Raw genomic sequence first — 18,239 nt, forward strand, 5'->3', positions numbered from 1 at the left:
ATCCAGTAAAGCATGGAGCTAGGCTCAGCAGTGGCTTGGACACTGCTGCTTCTGAGGAGCACATCTCTAGCTTAAAGATCATCTGGATCGGTCYATCTTGTGCAGCTCAGGTTTAGACCTGACAGGCTGTCATTGTCACTTGGCTGGGYGAAGACCATCTGCCCCTTTTGGAAGGCAAGAAGCATATTTGCCCTTGAGTCTCATGTTTGGAGTAAGAAAAACTATTTGAAAAGGAAGAAAAGCACAAAAACATTTTCTTCTACCTTTCTCCCTTGTCATTATGGTGCATTGTTATGAAAAAAGGTGGTTTGACTATTGAGACCCAAGATGGGATGAACACAGCTGGAAAACCAGCTGGAAATCAGCCACAGATRCTGACACCTTGACCTATATTGATTTAGGCACAATTTCGAAGTCATGTTATAAAATGTCTAAAAAAACAACACGATGGTATTGACATGAGATAACCAAGAAATGGGATTTACTTCATATTTTAAGAAATTAGATTATATCGAATGTGTAATAAAAATATTTTCTATACGATTTTAAAATATATACATATATAAACTACCTTAATTTTTAATGCCCTGTTAATATTGACATCATCTCTACAGTATCTAAGCATAACTAAGCGAGGTTTCCCAGCAACCTCCATTATACCTCAAACAGTGATTACAAAACGTAAAACCTTGTCTACACTGTAAATTAGACCTGCTTGAAAAATGGATCTGAAAGGGTCTGCTAGGCTTGATCCAGCACCCACTCTAAATCAATGCTAAGTCCACTCCTGACTGCAGGAGCTGAACTAGACACAGTCCCAAAATGATGTGGCTTCCAACTTTGTTGGCTGGGCAACACTGAAAGCATATGAGGGGGTTACTGTGACCCTTGGAGTACTTCTGGTGAAATAAAAAAGGTGATATTTAGAAATTCTTAAGAYAATTTGGGCACATCCATGCTTCATTTTGAAGAGGAACCCCAATCCAAGCCAATTATCCACACTATAGTGTCCAAACTATCCAGAAATAGCCCTTTTTTAAGGTCTGGATGCACTTTCAACAAGCTTAATGGCAGAAAAAGAGCTTGGGGGTGATGATGGAGTGAAGAACATTTATGTCTGCCCTTCCAACAGCATCCATCTCCACACATACCCTCCACCTTGCTTGCACAGCTCACTTTGAGCAGCACATTGACACCAGAGCCCTCCTAGAAGTGCTCCTATGTCAAGTGGCTGCAGAGGCTGATGGCATAGGACAGACTATGTCCACACAGAGCAGCACGGACATAGCTTTGGGCTGTATCTTCAACACCTAAAGAAATCTGGTTTGTGTTCTGCTCTCCTCTAGCACTGTGCCTAGCACAAGCTCAGATTTGCTTTCCATGCAGCCTTTGAAGCACAGTGTAGACAAGGGGTGAGGGCCAGATCCTGTTCTAATGCAGGCAAAACTCACCAGTATCATTCACCTGGACACTTCCCGCTTGCATTAAACTTTAAGGTAGGAAGCATGGGAGTTCTCTTGCTTTAAAGAGTTAATATAGGGGATTTGGCCACCTGTAGAGGAAAGTTTCTCACTGAGCTTTCGGTTCATCTGCTCCATGTGCCGGGTGTTTTTTCGGGCTTGCCGGAGAGACCTCTTCACTTTCTTCACCCGATCTCGCAGCTGCTTGTTGCGCTTCTCCAGCGTTGCCACCTTCTGCTGCAGCTTCTTTACTCTGTCCTCTTCCTCGAACAGGGCTTTCTGGACAGAGGAGCACATGAGCTGAGGAGACAGCACAAGAGAAATAGGAACATGTGAGTTTTACATAAAAATTTATTAAAGAAAGGATTGATTCAGTTCATATCATCAGGTTACACTTCTACTGAAAGCTTTTCTTTCTCTTCTGCATTTAGAAAAGGCCCCAAATGTAGATCTTATTGATATTAACTRTTCATAGTGGAGCTGTCTTCAGAGTCGTTTGTCCATCCTACCAATGTTACATTGAATTTGTGGAGGAAGATTTTGATTCAGTTCTATCAGAAACTCCAAACTCAAAAATTTGGAGCTATTTCTGGCTTTTCAAGACTTGATTTGTCTGAGACAGCTCATTACATGTGCTTCCTTTATCTGAAACTCAAAAGGGTAAAATCTCAGCAACCCCTAGGAACATTCAAGGAGCATCCCATAACTTTAACAGAACTGATGTATTTCTTGGGTCATCAGCTGAGCTTGTGCTTCTTGTGCACTAAGTTACTCAGGATGGGATCCTGCTGGCTTCTCTTAAGCAGCTAAAGGTGAGAGACCAAGTTTGGGCTCCCCTTGTAATGACCTTTCCAGAGTATGATCTTCRTTTCCTAAGGCATTGGGAAGAATCACCCTCTGGAGACAACTCTTTCTTCACTGACTACAGAAGCACCAAATTCTACTTTTTCTCTCCAGAAAACATTTTCCAAGCAGAAAAAGAGAATGCACCTGGGCATCAAGGACAGCCCCATCATAAAGATGCTGATCTACAGAAGCCACCATAGAAACTTATTTCTTTCCAGAATGAGCGCCTCCTCTCCTCTCTCTCTCTCTCTCTCTCTCTCTCTTTTTTTCCTACAAAAAACAGTCCATAGATATTTTATAGGGCAAGTGGGATTTTCAGCTGATTGCTGAAGTGGTGTGATGTGAAGAAAGGCAGTATCTTCTGTTGAATTTATCTGCTATATATCTCCACATTTTGTGTGTGTCTCAAGCACTCCTTGAGCCTTCATGGGCTTTCTCTGGCAGAACACTTGGAACAGACAAGGAATCTAAATAAACAAGTAAATCCTCCCCGTGATGAAGGATTACATGTTTCTTTCCATCTCGCTTTGTAGTATTTTTGACAACTGAAAAGGGGGAAGGGAAGGGGACTCGAGCCCACTTTGAGGGATAACATTTCATTTGCTTTGGAAACTCCCAGCAGCTGAAAACCACGGCCAGTCAACATAGCAACTGCTTCGATAACCATCAGCTCCTGAATCTTTTGCAAGGCCACTGCAGGGCTTTGCAAAGAGGGACATTTGCCCTCGCTTTCCTCTCACTTGGCTCTTTCATAAACGCAAGGTCGGGAGACTGGGAACGCACAGTTAAAGGGCAGATACTGTACCAAAGAGGAGGGAATTTGGTTTTGATCAAAGCTCATTCCAAGAGCTTTCCGAAAACAGCCAGCACCTCTTGGCTTTTGTTTTTGCCAAACCCTTGCAAAGCTTCATGTGGAACACTTTTCGAAGTTAGATCCCTGCAAAAGAGAGCACTCAAGTTAGGAAAAGTTGTTTATTAAGGAGGCATGGGCTAGCGACTCTCCTTGCTGAGGAATTTTTTGCGTTTTCTGCTCATGCACTGATAGGCACARGGCATTACAGACACCAAACCAGAATAACACACAACTGGTGCTCAAGTGCAGCCGAGGTTGTGTGAACCCAGCTGTGTCCCAACTACCTGGGCTGGCTGCTGGGGGAACGGGGACTTTTGATGACTGACACCAGGGGTGACATTAGCTTCAGCACAGAGCCACTTCCAAACCTCTGAAATATTCCATTTGAAGGGGGATGCCTTCGTCACCAGAGGTATTTAGTTGTACAGGGGCACTCAGAGGCCTCTCAAAATGCCCCAGCATGGGAGATGCTGCTCCCATCTGAGCATGTCTAAGTGGRCTTACAGAATCAGCACAGCAAAGCCTGCGGGCCAAATTTTAGTCCTCCCTGTGCCATAGCCACAGACTTGCTTAAATTCCCTGAAGATTTCCAGAGAGATCACTGGAAAAACAGTTATAAAAGCTACATTAGTGCCAGACCTGCATGGCTTTCCTTGTGAACAGCGTAAACTAGACCCAGCTTGATGGCTGCCTGCAATTGCAGGTTCACCTGAAAAATAAYCTCCTTTGCTCCTTTGGCATGTGGAAAAAAGAGCAAAGAGGGACTCACATCCTTGCCAGCTGGTTACAGACAGCTGGTAGTAGAGAGATCTGCAAAAAATACGGTGTTTAAATCTGAGTGCTGCCCTGCCCCTGCTGCTACTGCTGTGCCCATGCTTCACATGGGTGCACACAAGTTATTCTTAAACTGTTAGATCTGATGTTGAGAACTGAGCAACTGTGACAGCTCGGAGCTCAGCAGAGCCTGTATAACTAACCCTGCAGGCAAATAAATAGGTGAGGAGTTAACCAGTCCTCAGTTCGTGTTGCTGCTTGGGTACCTCTTCCTTTGGAGGCATTTGAACTATGCCTGCTCTGTGCAGCATGTCCTATGGAGTGTATTAGAGACATGGATTTCCCACCACATTTTGTCTGTCTCATGCATCCACATGCACAGTTTGCACTGATGATCAAGATCAAACCTTAGTCCAGATGTATTGGTAAGAGCTAGAAGGAACTRGATTTTGGTTCTTGGAATGTGCTAYGTACTCACTACTGCCCACAGACCAGCACCTCCAAGTACATGAGTTTATTTTCTCTCCTTTCTCAAGGAGCGAAAACCCARCACTGGCATCCAGGCTCAGTCCTCCATCTATCAAAGGGACCAAAATTGAGTTCTAACTACCTCCTTCTACATGGTCCCTGCTGAGAGCACCACTAAAACTCAGGGGAACYTCATTAACCAAAAGCCTTTCCCCTCAGAGTTAAAGGTTTCTCTCACATCAGTCAAAATTTTTGGACACTTTAAATACAGGGTTGGACAAGGCGACTGCAGAAATGCCTTTAAATGTGTGACAGCAAGCCCTAATTTCCTCCACAAGGACATGCAGTAGCTTTGGAAGAATCAGGCAACGGTCACTTGGGTTTCTTGTCCTCCAGTCCTCCTGACCAGCAGTGCCATCCGGAGCAGTGTCTGGTCAGGCTGCTGCTCCTCCAAGATCCTTCCTCGCCACGTGTCCTTCCAAACGGAGAGAAAGCCAAGCTGCCAGGCCTGGATGCTCCTCCTTTAAGATGATGTCCACGTTCTCCTTCGGAGCTGGCACCTCTTGTGCCTCCCTTTGCTGGCCTCCCTGCTGCCTGCTGACGTCCCATCCCTCCCTTGAGCACAATGCCCCATCCAGGAGAAAAAAGCCAAAAGCGGATTCCAAACCCAGGATCGCCCCAGAACAACCTCCTTACCAGCAGCGCCTGGGAGTGTCCGGTGGAAGAAATGAGAGCTGCTCACGCTGGAAGCAGAGGCCAAGCCGCAGCTCCTCCTCTGCTGCCGAGCCGCTTCCTGCCCATGCCCGCTGCGAGCTCAGCATAGCCCACATTTCTCCCTTCTCCTTCCCTGCCATAAATCTGCTCCTCGGAGAAGGCAGAAGGCAGATTTCTGCCCTTGCTGCACATTGCCTCCCTTGCACTGTTAACGTTACATAAAGTATCCCAAACTGAAACCTTACGCAGCTGAAGTGCCTCCCTCCAGCTTTTTACTTGCTTCAACACAGCAGTAATCCGTGTGCTCTCTCCAAAGGGGCTCAGGAGCCGAATGTGGCTCTTGCTCTTCTTTGACTCCACCAGGACGGGTTTCTGGAACTCCTTCTGCCTGTTCAGGAGGCAGGGCTCCGTGCCCCATGGAAGCTGATGCAGATATAGCAGCACTCGCACAGACAAATCTCACCTCTCCTGGACAGCACAGTCCCCTTTGAGCCCATCCTTCCCAGAGCGTGGACCCCAAGCATCACTCTCTTCTTGCAACCAGTCTCCTGAGCAGGCTAAGGGTGAGGGAGGGTGTGGGGTGGTGGGTGACAGCCTGCTTGGCTTTGCCCTCTCCTTTCAGAGGTACCAAGGCTGTGCCAGACTCACTGCTTTAACAGGGATGAGCTGGACTTTCAGGCACTTTATATCAACCACCAAGATACACAAGACCTGGATGGAGGCAAATGATGACATTATTCTCCTTTTACCACTCTCTAAAAGCAGATCTTAAATGTGCTTGAGAGGCATCTAGCCTAGACAAGTCATCTAGGTTTCCCCAGTTCTCAGTGCAGAGGAACAGTCACGTTCAAMGGGAGCCTCCTTACCCCCACCATAGGTATCTACGTTGGGTTACTTGGGTTATCTTTACTTGAGTTATTGAGTTACCCATATTTGGGTTACTTTTCTCCATTCCCCAGGTAACCAGCTCAGGTTGCTAGCACTGAGCCCCACCCTGAATGGGATTCATCTGGCTCAACTGACCACCTCAAGGGAGGCTGAAAGAGTRGGACCAAGGATCATTTTCAGAGGGCTGGAGAACTTTGCCTTGGAAACATGACCCAAATCCAAGATCCACGAGCAATTAGGAGTCCTCAAAACAGCCTTGCTAGTTCATATCTGCATCAAAGTGCTGTTTGCAYGATGGAAAACTACCTGAAGAATCATTTGAGAGCCTCTCAGAGRCAGCTCTTGGCTGATATCTTGGTTGATATTTGGCCCCGACTCTCCTGTTACTGAGAAGGGCCCATCTCCCTGGAAAATGTGAGCTCTGTTTACAAGCTGTGACATAAGGCCAGAGTGTAAGCAGCTCCACCAAGACGTGGACTCAGGATAAATGATGTTTTTTTTTACAGGGAAGAATATTCTCGAAAAAGGAAAAACACCCACAGCCTATTTTTCTACTCTTTTTTTTTTTTTTTTTTTTTTTAACAATGACCTTAAACTGAACAAACGATTTTTTCAGAAATACTTTCCCATGATTAAGTACTTTGGAAAAGCAACCCTTCCTTTCTGGCAAGGTATGTGACCTGCTGGTGGCTTTCAGCTGCCCTGGCCATTGCAGACACCTGTTTGAGGCCTCTTCTCTTTGCCTTAGAATCCACAACGTTTGCATTCCTACCCTTAGCCTGCGGTGGCTTTGCAGGATATAGTGGGACTAGGGCACACTTGGGGCTGGTGAAAAGATTCCCAACCTTTCAAGTACCTGGGCAGACATTTCTTGCTCCAAAGCCATGCAGGGAGCATGGTCAGGGCACTGCTTTCTTTGGAGAATTGCATCTCCCTGCAGCTGGAGATGCTGCTAAGGGGGATGCTACCCAGCTGCAGTCAGATATGGTCCCCTCTGCTGAGACTGGGCATATTCCATTTGGTCACCACCAGCACACCAAAAGGGACCAATCACCTTAGTTACTCCTGTTTTAATGGGGAAAAAGATGCTGGGACTAGCAGCATGAGACTGGTTTGAACAGRGGTTTGGACTAGATGATCTCTAGAGGTCCCTTCTAACCTCAACCATTCTGCGATTCTGTGTGACTTGCCTGAGACACCACAGGGAAAACAGGGAAGGGATCACCAGGGGCTAAGTGRTTCAGCATCTTTGGCCTCCAGTGACATCCTGAGCTCCCCGGGTACCAGCCCCAGATCTGGCTGCCCTGTCCATGGGTTGGTTCAGAGCTGGTTGCAAAGGAAGCCTCGCTCACAGGCTTGGAGAGGCAGTTAGTTGCAGAGAGGGTAATTGCAAAGATGGTCCCAAGGCAAGGTGCCCCCTGCTCCAGTCATCTTCCTGGCACCTTGGTGGATATTCTTGCTCTTCTTCCATCTTGCTCCCAGGAATACGCATTACCACTGGAAAAGTAAACTACTTTGCCCAGCTAAGCTGTGCTCTGCTTAAAGGAAAAGGATGTTGAAAGTCAAGATTAAATCACATTTTGACTTAGGGATCTTTTTTTCCCTTGCAGTGAGAACAAAACGGTTCTCAAGACCACCTTGCAAGACACGCTGCTTCATGGTTTGCTGCAGTTCCCAACGCTCGAATTCTGAAAATGATTTTGTTTCTACTAATTTTTTTTTTAATTTTTAATTCCAATTAGGGCTGCAAATTCAGCTGGGCTTGAAAGCATATACAATAGTTTTTTTTTTAAAATACTTTCTAAAACGTGAATAGAGTTTCCATGTTCACAAGCATCCAACTTTCCCAAAATCTACCATCCATTCTAATTGCCAGCTTTTTCCCACAAAGGCTTGYCATTATTAAATAAAACTAATCAAATCCCAAACCACTTTGCCAATACACCTAAGCTCATGTGTGCTGTTCTCACACTGAAAGTTGCTGTGAGATTTGTCTCTATCTAAATTTGTTTTACTTGGCTTGTATTTCAATAAGATCAGGTCACCATTCTCCGCCCAGGCACACACATAGAAAACAGCAAATTAATTAAATATCAAGAAAGGTCTAAAACCAGAAAGACTCAGAAACAGAGTGTATTGTGTCCCTTCATTGATGGGAACAGGGGAAACAAGAAGGTATCTTATGCATTTCTTCTACTTTCTGAAATGCCAGCTTTGAATTTTGAATTAACTGCTGGTCTTGTATTACAGCTCCTAGAAACTTCACTTATTTTAATGGGCCTGTTAAATAGACAGGATGCCTTTCAGAGTGGGATAACAGCGTGGGAAGGACAATCTATTCAAATGCCTCCAAATGCAGCTGACACTGAGAACCAGCAACTTGTGAGGAAAGAGATTTCTCTTTATCACTGTTCATTTGAATGAGAATGACATTAGGTTAGACATGAGTTATATCTTTTTTTTTTTTTTTTTTGTACTTTTTAGGAACATTTCTTGCACGTGGCAAGGGACTTGGCCAGTTGTTGCTGTGTCTGTTTCAGAAACTTCGGGATGGCGGAGGCTGAGATTCCCAAGGCTCCCAGTGAGGGTAAAGGGAAAACCTTTGCCCTAAGTTAAAATATTTACACTGCCAAACTCTCTGCTCCCTCAGCCCTGGTTCTTCCTGCTTCCAGCCACCAAGCTCTGGTTTTCCCTCWCCTTTAAGTGCAAACTGGGAGAGAGGGTAGCAGAGCGAATCCTGGCAGGCTGCGTTCATTTGTGTAGCTGCAAATGGCAGAACATGAGTGCAGGGCATTAAAGTGCCTCTCATGAGAGCAAAAGAGAAACAGCAACATTTACTGTGAGTCCATGTCCTTTCTCCATCAAATACATCACACGCAGTGCAAGTTGCCCCATATCCTGGATAATGAGGTGGGCAAGTGGAGTAGCTCAGGCTAAACCCACTTCTCCCCAAAACTCCATGATCTCCTCCAGCCTCCCTGCTGGAAAGAGTCCCTGGCCTCTTAGGGTGTCCCTTGGCCTAGGGGCACCGTCCCCAGTGCATCGCCCAGGACAGCACCAGCTGGTGTGAGTCAAAATTTAAGGGGACTTTTATCGCAGAGCAGCGCAAAGCAGATAGTAAAAGAGCTGTTCTGCTGGAGCTGAGAACAAATAAGACATGAGACTCGTGCTGAAGAAGGCAAATATTTCAAGTTAACACAACATCCATAAAAGTCACATTGCCCTATAAATCCCTCTGCTGTAGCTCCGCAGCTTCCACAAACACATGTCGTTTCCTTGAGTGCGAGCTCAGCTGGGAAGCCTGCGTGAACCTGCTACTGCTCAGAGCTTCTGCCTTTGGAAGAGCAAATGTCCCAGGACATCCCCCCAGTCATCTGCTGCTGCTGGAAAATACCCCAGAGCATCGTTAGGAGTTGCCTGAGTCATTTGATTTCTTCCTCCRTTCCTCTTGGGATAAGGGAAGGCGGCAGAGTAAAAAGAGCATTTTCAGATGTGCATGCAACTGGTCTTGGGAGATCCCTATGGAGGGTGTTTATACCATCCTTCTTTAAACCACCATATAAGCTGGTGGAAAATATTGTTTTTCTAGGACACTTTCTACAGCAAATTGCAAAAGCCTCAGTGAGGTTCTGAAGCAAAGACAAAGAAATGGAAAAACAAATATCAGAAATTTCCAGGCTCTCTCTAGCTAAGGTCAGCACGCTGGGAAAGAAGCAGAGGCCCTGGAGACTAATCAGGAGCTCTGAGTAACAGGCTCTAAATCCAAAAAGGCCACCAGACCACCATGGGTGCAATAAATGTRCAGGAGGCTACTCTGGGAATGGCAGGTTTTGCGAAACGATGGGTCTTGGAGGTGCAGGGGCAGCATATTGGGAGGATCCCTCTTGGCATGCGGATGGCCCGAAGCATCCATGGCATTCAAGGCCGTTCAGGCAGGCCCTAGTTTCATTTTTGTGTTTTCTTTTCTTTTTTTATGAATAGGCAGATATGAGGCAGATAGCAAATGCATCCCTGTGCTACCCTTTGTGTAAGTGTGTGCTTTTGTGTGCTTTAAGTTGGATTGTGGGGGTAAATTCCTACAGTGGTGAGGGAGGCTGACTCCTCAGGGACAGGCACAACTGGGCCAAGAGGTCCTTGGTTCTTGGCTACAGTTGGAAGTTGGTTCTTGGGAAGACCAAAAGCACATTTATTTTGGGCCATGTTATCTAAGCAGCTTGTTCTCATTAAACAACACGCACTGCCACTTCCACACCTAATCAAAGAGAGCAGATAAGATGCACGTTCTCATCCAAGGAAAGGAACGGGATGTCTTTATTATGGAAAGCACAATAACCAGTTAGGAAAGAAGCAGTTCTAATGAGAACCAGCTTTTCTGCCCTTCAGTTCCCCATGTGTGAGTGGGAACGACGGGATATCTGTAACTCCCAGAGTTTTCCAACCAGCTGGATGTTTTTTTTCCAACATCTAGACTTCCATATGACTTCCATGTGGACTTCCAGAGTTTTCCAACCAGAGATGTCCAACCAGCTGAAGAGATGCCCTCCTGGTGCCTCCTGATGCGGCTGGCAAAGGGTGCCCATCAGCAGGCTTCCCTTCAGAGATCTTCCCCAGCAGGTCCCCAGGACCTTTTTCCACCTACCTGATATGATTTACAGTTAATGAATGGGAAATCTGGGTGAAAAATGGGTTTAACTACATTCCCATTGAGAYAGATGTCTCAGTTCTGCCTGTATTAGTTTAATCCTGTTAACAAGTATATTTTTGTGCYCATGCAGCTCCAATCCTTGCAACAGCCAGTGCTACAGCAAGACAAGCCAACTGGTGGTCTGCAGTGCTCCCTCCATATWCTAGGGAGCTATTTCAAGTGGAGAAGGCACAAAAAATCGTCCCAAATTGGATCATTTCAAGCATTCTTCTTTGCATCCACTCCCCACCTTTCAGATCATGCTACTATTTACACTTATTTATTTAATCCCATCCTAAAATAACCTTTTTCCATTGAGAAATTTGCAAGTGTTTGGGAGGGGGAGGAATTGTTTGCTGTTTTGGTGGAAGGAGAGAAACTAAATTCTTTCCCGGCTGAGATATATCTGGCAAGTTTTAGCTTGCAGACAGACTTTCTTAGCCAAGTTATAAAATCTGAAGATAATTCCCACTCTCCTCTGCAGTGACTTTTATGAAGTAATTCCCGATATTTGCAGAAATAAAAGGAGAATCTGTGTGTGGAGGTTTTCTGTGGAAATGCTGAGAGCTGCGTCTGCTTGAGGGGAAAGGGCAGGACATGCTTCAGTCTAGGCAGAGMTGTCATCAGAAAGCTGAAATCCAACCCCAGCTTACTAAAAGCTGGTGAACTCATTGATGATGCTGCATCTTTTACATGCTTTGGATGGAAATTGAGAGCTAAACAAAGGCAGTACACAGTTTGCATTTGACAGTGAATAAAAGGAAGCTGAGTTTTGCTTGAAATATCAAACTTTTTGGGAACTTAAGAATAAGCACCTTGATATGAAACTTTAAAGATGTTCCTGACCTGATTAGGCTATTCAATTTGAGGYTCATCAAAACGGAGGTGCAAGAGCCAAGTCTTCCAGCAAAAGGATGCAGAAATCCTTCACTAAGCCATGGACACTATTGTACTCCTCCTTCCCTCACTCTTGCCATGCCAGACCATTGTAGTCACCACTGCCAGGATCCTGTGGTGGTTGTAAACAGGCCCACAGAGAAAATGCATCTACTTGAATGCCAGTTTTTCCAGGCAAAACACACTGCGAAAAGGTTGGGGCTGTTGAAACTCTGTCTGCTTTGGGAAGCTGAAAAAGTAGGTGCATATCTGCAAGGTAAAGCTCTGTCTACAGAACATGTGTCGATGGSGGGACATTTATAAGGGGAGAGGGGACTGGGAGCTGTATGAAGGGCCTATGTGTTGTCATTAAGCACTGGCCCATCAGATGACACCTCAAGCAGCCTGGCAGTCTTTCTTTTGGAGGAATATGTTTGACATGAACCAAAACCACTCAGGAGCGGAGCCAACAGCGGCTAAGCCAACTGGTACATCTCCTGTTCACCAGGCCTGTTSCCTATAAAAGAGCAGCTCATACCAATTCCACGTCTTCCCATTAAACCTCAGTTGGCTGCTCTCCCCCACGTGCTTCCCCTGAGCTGCCCATTACACCAGCTAGCTTGATATTTTCAAGAAATGAAGCTCTTCTTGTAAATTCTTGTAGGGGTAATTTAATTCTCTGTATGTGACCTCAACAGGCCCTTCAATCAGGCCAATGTTATTTGTTTCTTTGATAAGCTGCTGCAGGGTATTGTATTTCACAGGAGAGAATAAGACCCTGGTGATTACATAGWAGGTGAGTATGATGTCTACACACAGCCTTGAAAGCCAGTGATCACACCAGTGAACTCAAAGGACACTTGTCACAAAACACTGAGGATCCAAAAGGCTCTGATTAAGCTGGCAATGCAACGGTGGTGGCTCAAGGTGATGGTGATGCACCAGGATTCTGCCTTCCCTGTGCTTCCCACTGGATACACGGGACTGGTTCTTCCTGCATCAACAGATCCTTAGTGACAAGATGTTCCCAGGAAAGCCCATGAGAATAAGGGCCATGCCAAGATGACCCACTGATTGCCTTGATAGGTGGGTGAAGTGCGAGTACAATTCTTTTGTGGATGCTCGCTTGCCTCCTGCCCTTCCTTCTCCCCCAGCTTTCCTTGTGGGGCAGGAGACTCTGTGGCCTCCTGAGGTCCCAGCACTCGGCTGGCTCCACGGCTCTGCTCAAAAGGCTGCAGACAGAAGGTAGTGATGAATGTGCAATCGCTCCAACCCACGCAGCTCCAGGATTGTGTAATCCACTTGTAACACATAAATAGCAGCTGGCTGCTCCCCAAAGAGCCATTTACTACCAAAGCTCTCTAAGTTTCTCTCCACAAAGTTCTTCTCGAAAGCTTGAGCAAAAATGATGGCTGGCTTGGCTCTCAAACAAGGCCCTTTTCCCTCTACTCCACACATCGCAAATTCCTACTGATGCTGACATTCGCTCTCTCCTCAACTCCCACAGTTTTTAACAGTTGAACCAACAAATGCTGGGAGAATGCAAAGCCCRTGAAGGCACCTTGGCTACAATTTACTGCTTGCTGGAAAGGCACTAATGCAAGACAGACTTTCCTGACATGTTTGCACTTGTAACTGTGCATTGGCTACGCTTGTGTTTGGCTTTCACAAGCTCTCCCCAAAATCCCACACATGAACTATGGGCAAAGAGACAAGGATATTGGTTTCAGAGTTATGTGTGAAGAAGGATGTCCAGAAACAAGAAGTGAGTAGGTGCAAGGATTCCTGCATTCACTCCCCAGCTCTGATAATGTCTAGTCCAAAAAGCTGGCTGCAAATTGATTTGAAACTTTACTTTTGAAGTGAGCCCTTTAGACGTGACTAGAGCATGACTTCCAGGTATAGCATGAGTGCAGAATGGGACTGACTTCAGTGAAAAACACACATGCTCAGATCTGCTCAAAAGTATCAAAAAGAAGAGTTTTCCCTGACCTTCTGCTTTGTGTGAGGAGCTGGGGAATGGCAGATTCCAGGAGATGCGTTGCTATAGATTCAGACCTTAAGTCTGATACTTGCTAAAATGATAAGGAGTGACTGAAATGAGACTAAAATTAACGTGATAGTGGCTAAAGAAGCCTCCTTCAGTCTAGTGCCACATGTGAGCTTACATGTTTCCAAGTGTCAGTTCAATCACTAGGCCCCAAAGCTCAGGCTCTTCCTCTGGCTTGTAGACAGCCTTTTGCCCTTTTTTTGGGCTAAACCCAAACCAAGTCTACACAGACAGCCATGAAAGAAGAGATCACACCACAGTGGTCCATCCTTACTGCTTTATCTTATCGAAGTAGAGCAAAATCCTAAGTTGACGAAGCCACTTTTATCCAGGCAATTTTGAGAGTGGCTTTAGATTTCAAACCTTTTTTTCACTTTATTTTTATATGCATGGCTTATATTTCATGAAGTCTACAAAAAAACAGATATAGCTGAAAAGGAAGGATTCCAGAGTAAATTGTACATCATCTAATAGGATATATAACTCACAATGATTCTAAATTGAATAGGGCTATATGCATATATATATAAATGCTAATGCATCAGTTCTCAAGTTGTATTTTGGATAGTGACACACTGAATAAAAATGTGGAAAGTCTGGATTTTGAAGATTAAAAAAACAAGGAATTTACTCAAATGGACATAATWAATGGACATGTCCATTAAGGGTGTAGTACCCACAGCTGGGGACTTCTTAATCTACCCAGTACATCTACTGCATGTACATTATGCATTAAAACACAACATGYACTACAATGCAGAAATAATTCACACACAACATCTGCTAGGATTTCAGGAGTTCGGAGGAAAAAGGACACAGATGGAAGAAAACCACTGCTCAGCCTGACAAATTATACTCAGTTCATTGTCACACATTTTCCATGTCTTGGAGGACAACCTGATGTTATGGGGTATTTCCTCTCCATTTAGCTGTCAGTGTCAAAGGCTTCCTGAAGGCTACCTCAAAATTCCCCATCCCTATTTCCASCAGTAGCCAAAAGGAGGAAAAAAAAATGCAACAGCCATGAGCAGATGTTATTTAAAATATGGCTTTCAACAGCTGCTGAGCACCTCCGGCTTCCGTCTGCGTCAGGCAGCAGCAGCGTGATGCAGATCCATGTCCTTGGTCCATGGTAGGTCAGCAGTGTTATGGAGACTTCCCTCTTGCTCATGCTCCTTTTTTTAAGTTCCCAGTGTCAGCTGAGTTGAACCAGTTTTCTGGATACTTTCCCATTTCCTTCATACTTCAGCAAACAGCATTAAGAGTGCAAAAGGGCTCAGCGTACATTTTTGAAGGAATTGGGGTCTGACAGACACTACTTGGCTGTCACTGCTGTGACGAAGACGTATTGGCCTTTGCTTTTTCCCTGTTTTGAAAGCTGCTCTACAGAGTGTTTTATTGCACTTGGTGAGGAACGAGAAAGCTCCTGTTCTGAAGTGATTGTATAAGACAGTTTCCATACGGCAATGCTTTTTCCTCCCCAACTCTTCAAATATAGAAAAGTCTGGTAAAACGGTGCCTWAGACAACCTCTGGCCTTGCTTTGAGAACTGCTGCTTGTTCATTCCCACAGTTGATATTTCCTTCTCAGAAATCCTGGCTGCAAGATGTTTCCTGCAGTCCACAGGGAGGTAAATCACTAAAGATACCCTGTGGAACAAGTGCATTGAATTTTCCATTCTCTGGTGTATGTCCTCAAACACCACATATGATGCTAACCAAGTTAGAGGTCTGCCTAAAATATAGCACGCTGAAAGCTCAGGTCCAAAATAGGGCCACAAGGGCAGCAAAAMTGAGTCGTGTTTAAACCATGGATCAGATCAAGTGAAATCCAGATTRTGAAGCTGATCTTCTGACCTAACTCTCTGCACGAAATTGGTCAAAGATCTCCCTTAAGTTCACTGTATTGCCAAGGTAAGTGTAAATCTTTCCTAAAAAAAATACATCCAAACTCAGTGGTGGGGAATCGAATTTTCAGTGGTGGGGAATCGATCATGACTCATGGCCAACTAAAGGAATTAGTTAAGAACCAATTCCTTAACAACTAAAGTTGTTAACGACTTTAAGTAACTTAAAGGAATGGCTAAGAAATGCCTTATTTAAGTTTGGTGCTTTCCACCTATATTATTACTAATTTGCATTTGCAAGTCAAAAAAAAAAAAAAGAAAGAAAGTATATTAGAGCTCCCTTGGTTCTGTTTCCATGTCAAGAGATCATCGCTTTAACTGATGTCTCCCAAGCAAGTTAAACTTTATCTTCTGCTCTCTCCACACATGCTTTATTCATGTGTTTGGGATGGTGTTATTTCCRTCCTAAGAGAGACATGGTGGCCTCTAACAATTGCTAATTAACACTCCACTCATCCACCAAGCACTGCAGAGCGGTTGCTTCTGCATTGCTGCTCACTCAGCACTGGGCAATTCCATTTCTGATGGGATATTASGGTCTTTGCACACACTGCCTGTATGCACTGCCCACTGCCTGTGCAGTTCTTACAAACGAGTTTCTAACAGTTAATTGTAACCTTCCAATCACAAATAACAGCAGGTAAGCCCAACCAAGGGCAGGTCTGATTTCCCCTGCTTGTTCACTTGCTTCACAGAATTAGGATAAAGTCAGCTAAGACTTTCTCCTGTTTGCATCCTTTGAAGTTTCAATTATTAATTCCCTTTTTTCCCCCAACTAATGCTAATTTTCTAAGTGAGAAACCATGCCTTTTTTTTTTTTTTTTTTCTATTTTCCTTGGTTATTCGTTCATGCCTTCCTGACTAGTCTAGACAGTCCTACCACTTAGAATTTGCCTGCGATGGAAACTTTCCAAGCTACACTGCCCCCCTCCCAAAGTAGRTGGGCTAAACCCATCAAAATCAAACCTCTTTCTACAGCCCCACTTCCTTGTGCAGCTTAACCTCCTTCTACAGCCCCATGGCTAGCTGTTGGCTTCCAGCACTGCAGACGTGGGAAGTCTCTTGGAGATTGGACACATGAGACACTCATCACCTCCACAACCCTGCCCAATTTCCAAAGGGATCTAATATCCTTCATCATCACCCTGCAAAGCTGCGTCATGATGGCATTTCAGCATCCCTTCTCAGTCCAAAGTCACCCTTGGAGGCCTCCCAAGCTGCTAAGGCTGATGAGTCCAGCTTGTGTGTCCCTGTTTCAGTGCTTTTCTGGCTGCTCCTGATGCTGCTCTTCTCCTGGAGAGCAAAAAGCCCTGCTCAAATTTTCCTTCTCCATGATATGCTGCTAATCTGTTTTGCATTTTATTCTTTTTCTTTTCCCCCCACCATGTTCTGTTTTTACATCCTTCTCGGTTTTCACTTTCTCTTGCAGGTTGCTGGCACTATGGACAGCCATCTGCACTTAATCTTTTTGGGGTTAAGTCTTGCACGCAAATATTTGCTTTCCCTATTGGCACTTCCATCAGTCTAGGCAAAACYTGGAAACCTCTCCATGGCAATAGCAGTGGGAGGTCCCAGACAGTAGGGAAAGGGTTTTACTCCTTCCTTCTTCAGGGACAGGCCTCTCATACCGCTTGTGGTAGCTGATTTCCATCCAGAATAGGACGCAAACAACCTCCCTTGAGGCTCAGCCATCAAGTTTGGCTTGTAGCCTTGGATCCTATGATACGAGCAGATAGATGATAAGAGATCTACAAAGTCACAAGAGTCATGGAGGGGGTAAATAGAGACTAACAGCATCTTCTGGCAGAAAAAAAAAAGGACAAAATAGTAGGAATGAGGTTCAAAGTGAACAAAAAGTGGTGATCTTTTACCCAATGGTGCTGCAGATATGTGGAAGTCCTTACCTTAGGATGTTTCAGACTCTACAAGTCTGAAAAGAAGAGAGTAGCCAGCTTCATGGGAGAAAAAGCTACTGAAATTATAAAATATATAGAAAGAACTGAATAGCTTCACTAGAGTATCCTTGAGTTCAAAACAAGGGAGGCTGGGAGACCATCAGGAGGAAGTATTACATACTCTTACCCCATTTTTACTCGTTTCTCTAGATATCTACTTTTTTTTGGTGTTTCTTTTCTAGTAGTCTTTTTCTGTATGCAAAAAAAAAAATCTGGTGTAATTGGTTCATTTAAGTTCTCCCACAGCTAAGCAGGTAGCAAGGACTGTTTCACCTCTGAACCTCATCTTTRCTGGATAAGTAGACATTGGGTAGCGATGCCTATAACCCTTATAGCCAGGTAGTAGACATCAGACATAGGGTCCCAGAATTTCACTAGGTTTGTTCCTCCTGACCAACAGACTATTCTTTGCCTCCTTTTTTGCCACCAATGGGAAATAGCTAATTGCCAGTTTTACAAGGCTTGAGTGCAGGAGATAGGACGCAAGGTTAGAGGGACCTTCAGTGTGACCCACTGCAATCATTTTCATTTATGTACTATGAAGGTGGGTCAACTGCAATGTGCTCAAAGTCCCCTTCCTTAACTGAGTGGGATTCTGCAGGGACAGACTTTGCTGGTGCAAATGATGTGAAAAAGACGGGCAGTGAAATCTTGATGGTGTCCACAGAGAAAGACTTGGACACTTGATGAGTGCAGGGAGTAGCGAAGGACAGTCCTCTGCTCCCTTGCTACCAAGCCTGAGTTATTGGCGAGGTTAGTGCTAAC

At 44.9% G+C, this 18,239-nt stretch overlaps 1 protein-coding gene across 1 annotated transcript in view; it reads right to left on the minus strand.

Annotated features, from left to right (window-relative positions):
• Positions 1–650: 650 nt before the first annotated feature.
• Positions 651–18,239, minus strand: part of CCDC3 (coiled-coil domain containing 3) — a gene marked incomplete at its 5' end in the record, with an annotated part of 32,786 nt that continues 15,197 nt past the window's right edge. Inside the window, one exon of the mRNA XM_026033301.1 lies at positions 651–1,760. Within this exon, the coding sequence (XP_025889086.1) occupies positions 1,485–1,760 (276 nt within the window). The remainder of the gene's footprint in view (positions 1,761–18,239) is intronic.

This window comes from Nothoprocta perdicaria, unplaced genomic scaffold, assembly GCF_003342845.1.
Source record: "Nothoprocta perdicaria isolate Ctin4 unplaced genomic scaffold, notPer1 scaffold_127, whole genome shotgun sequence".
Taxonomy (NCBI): Eukaryota; Metazoa; Chordata; class Aves; order Tinamiformes; family Tinamidae; genus Nothoprocta; species Nothoprocta perdicaria.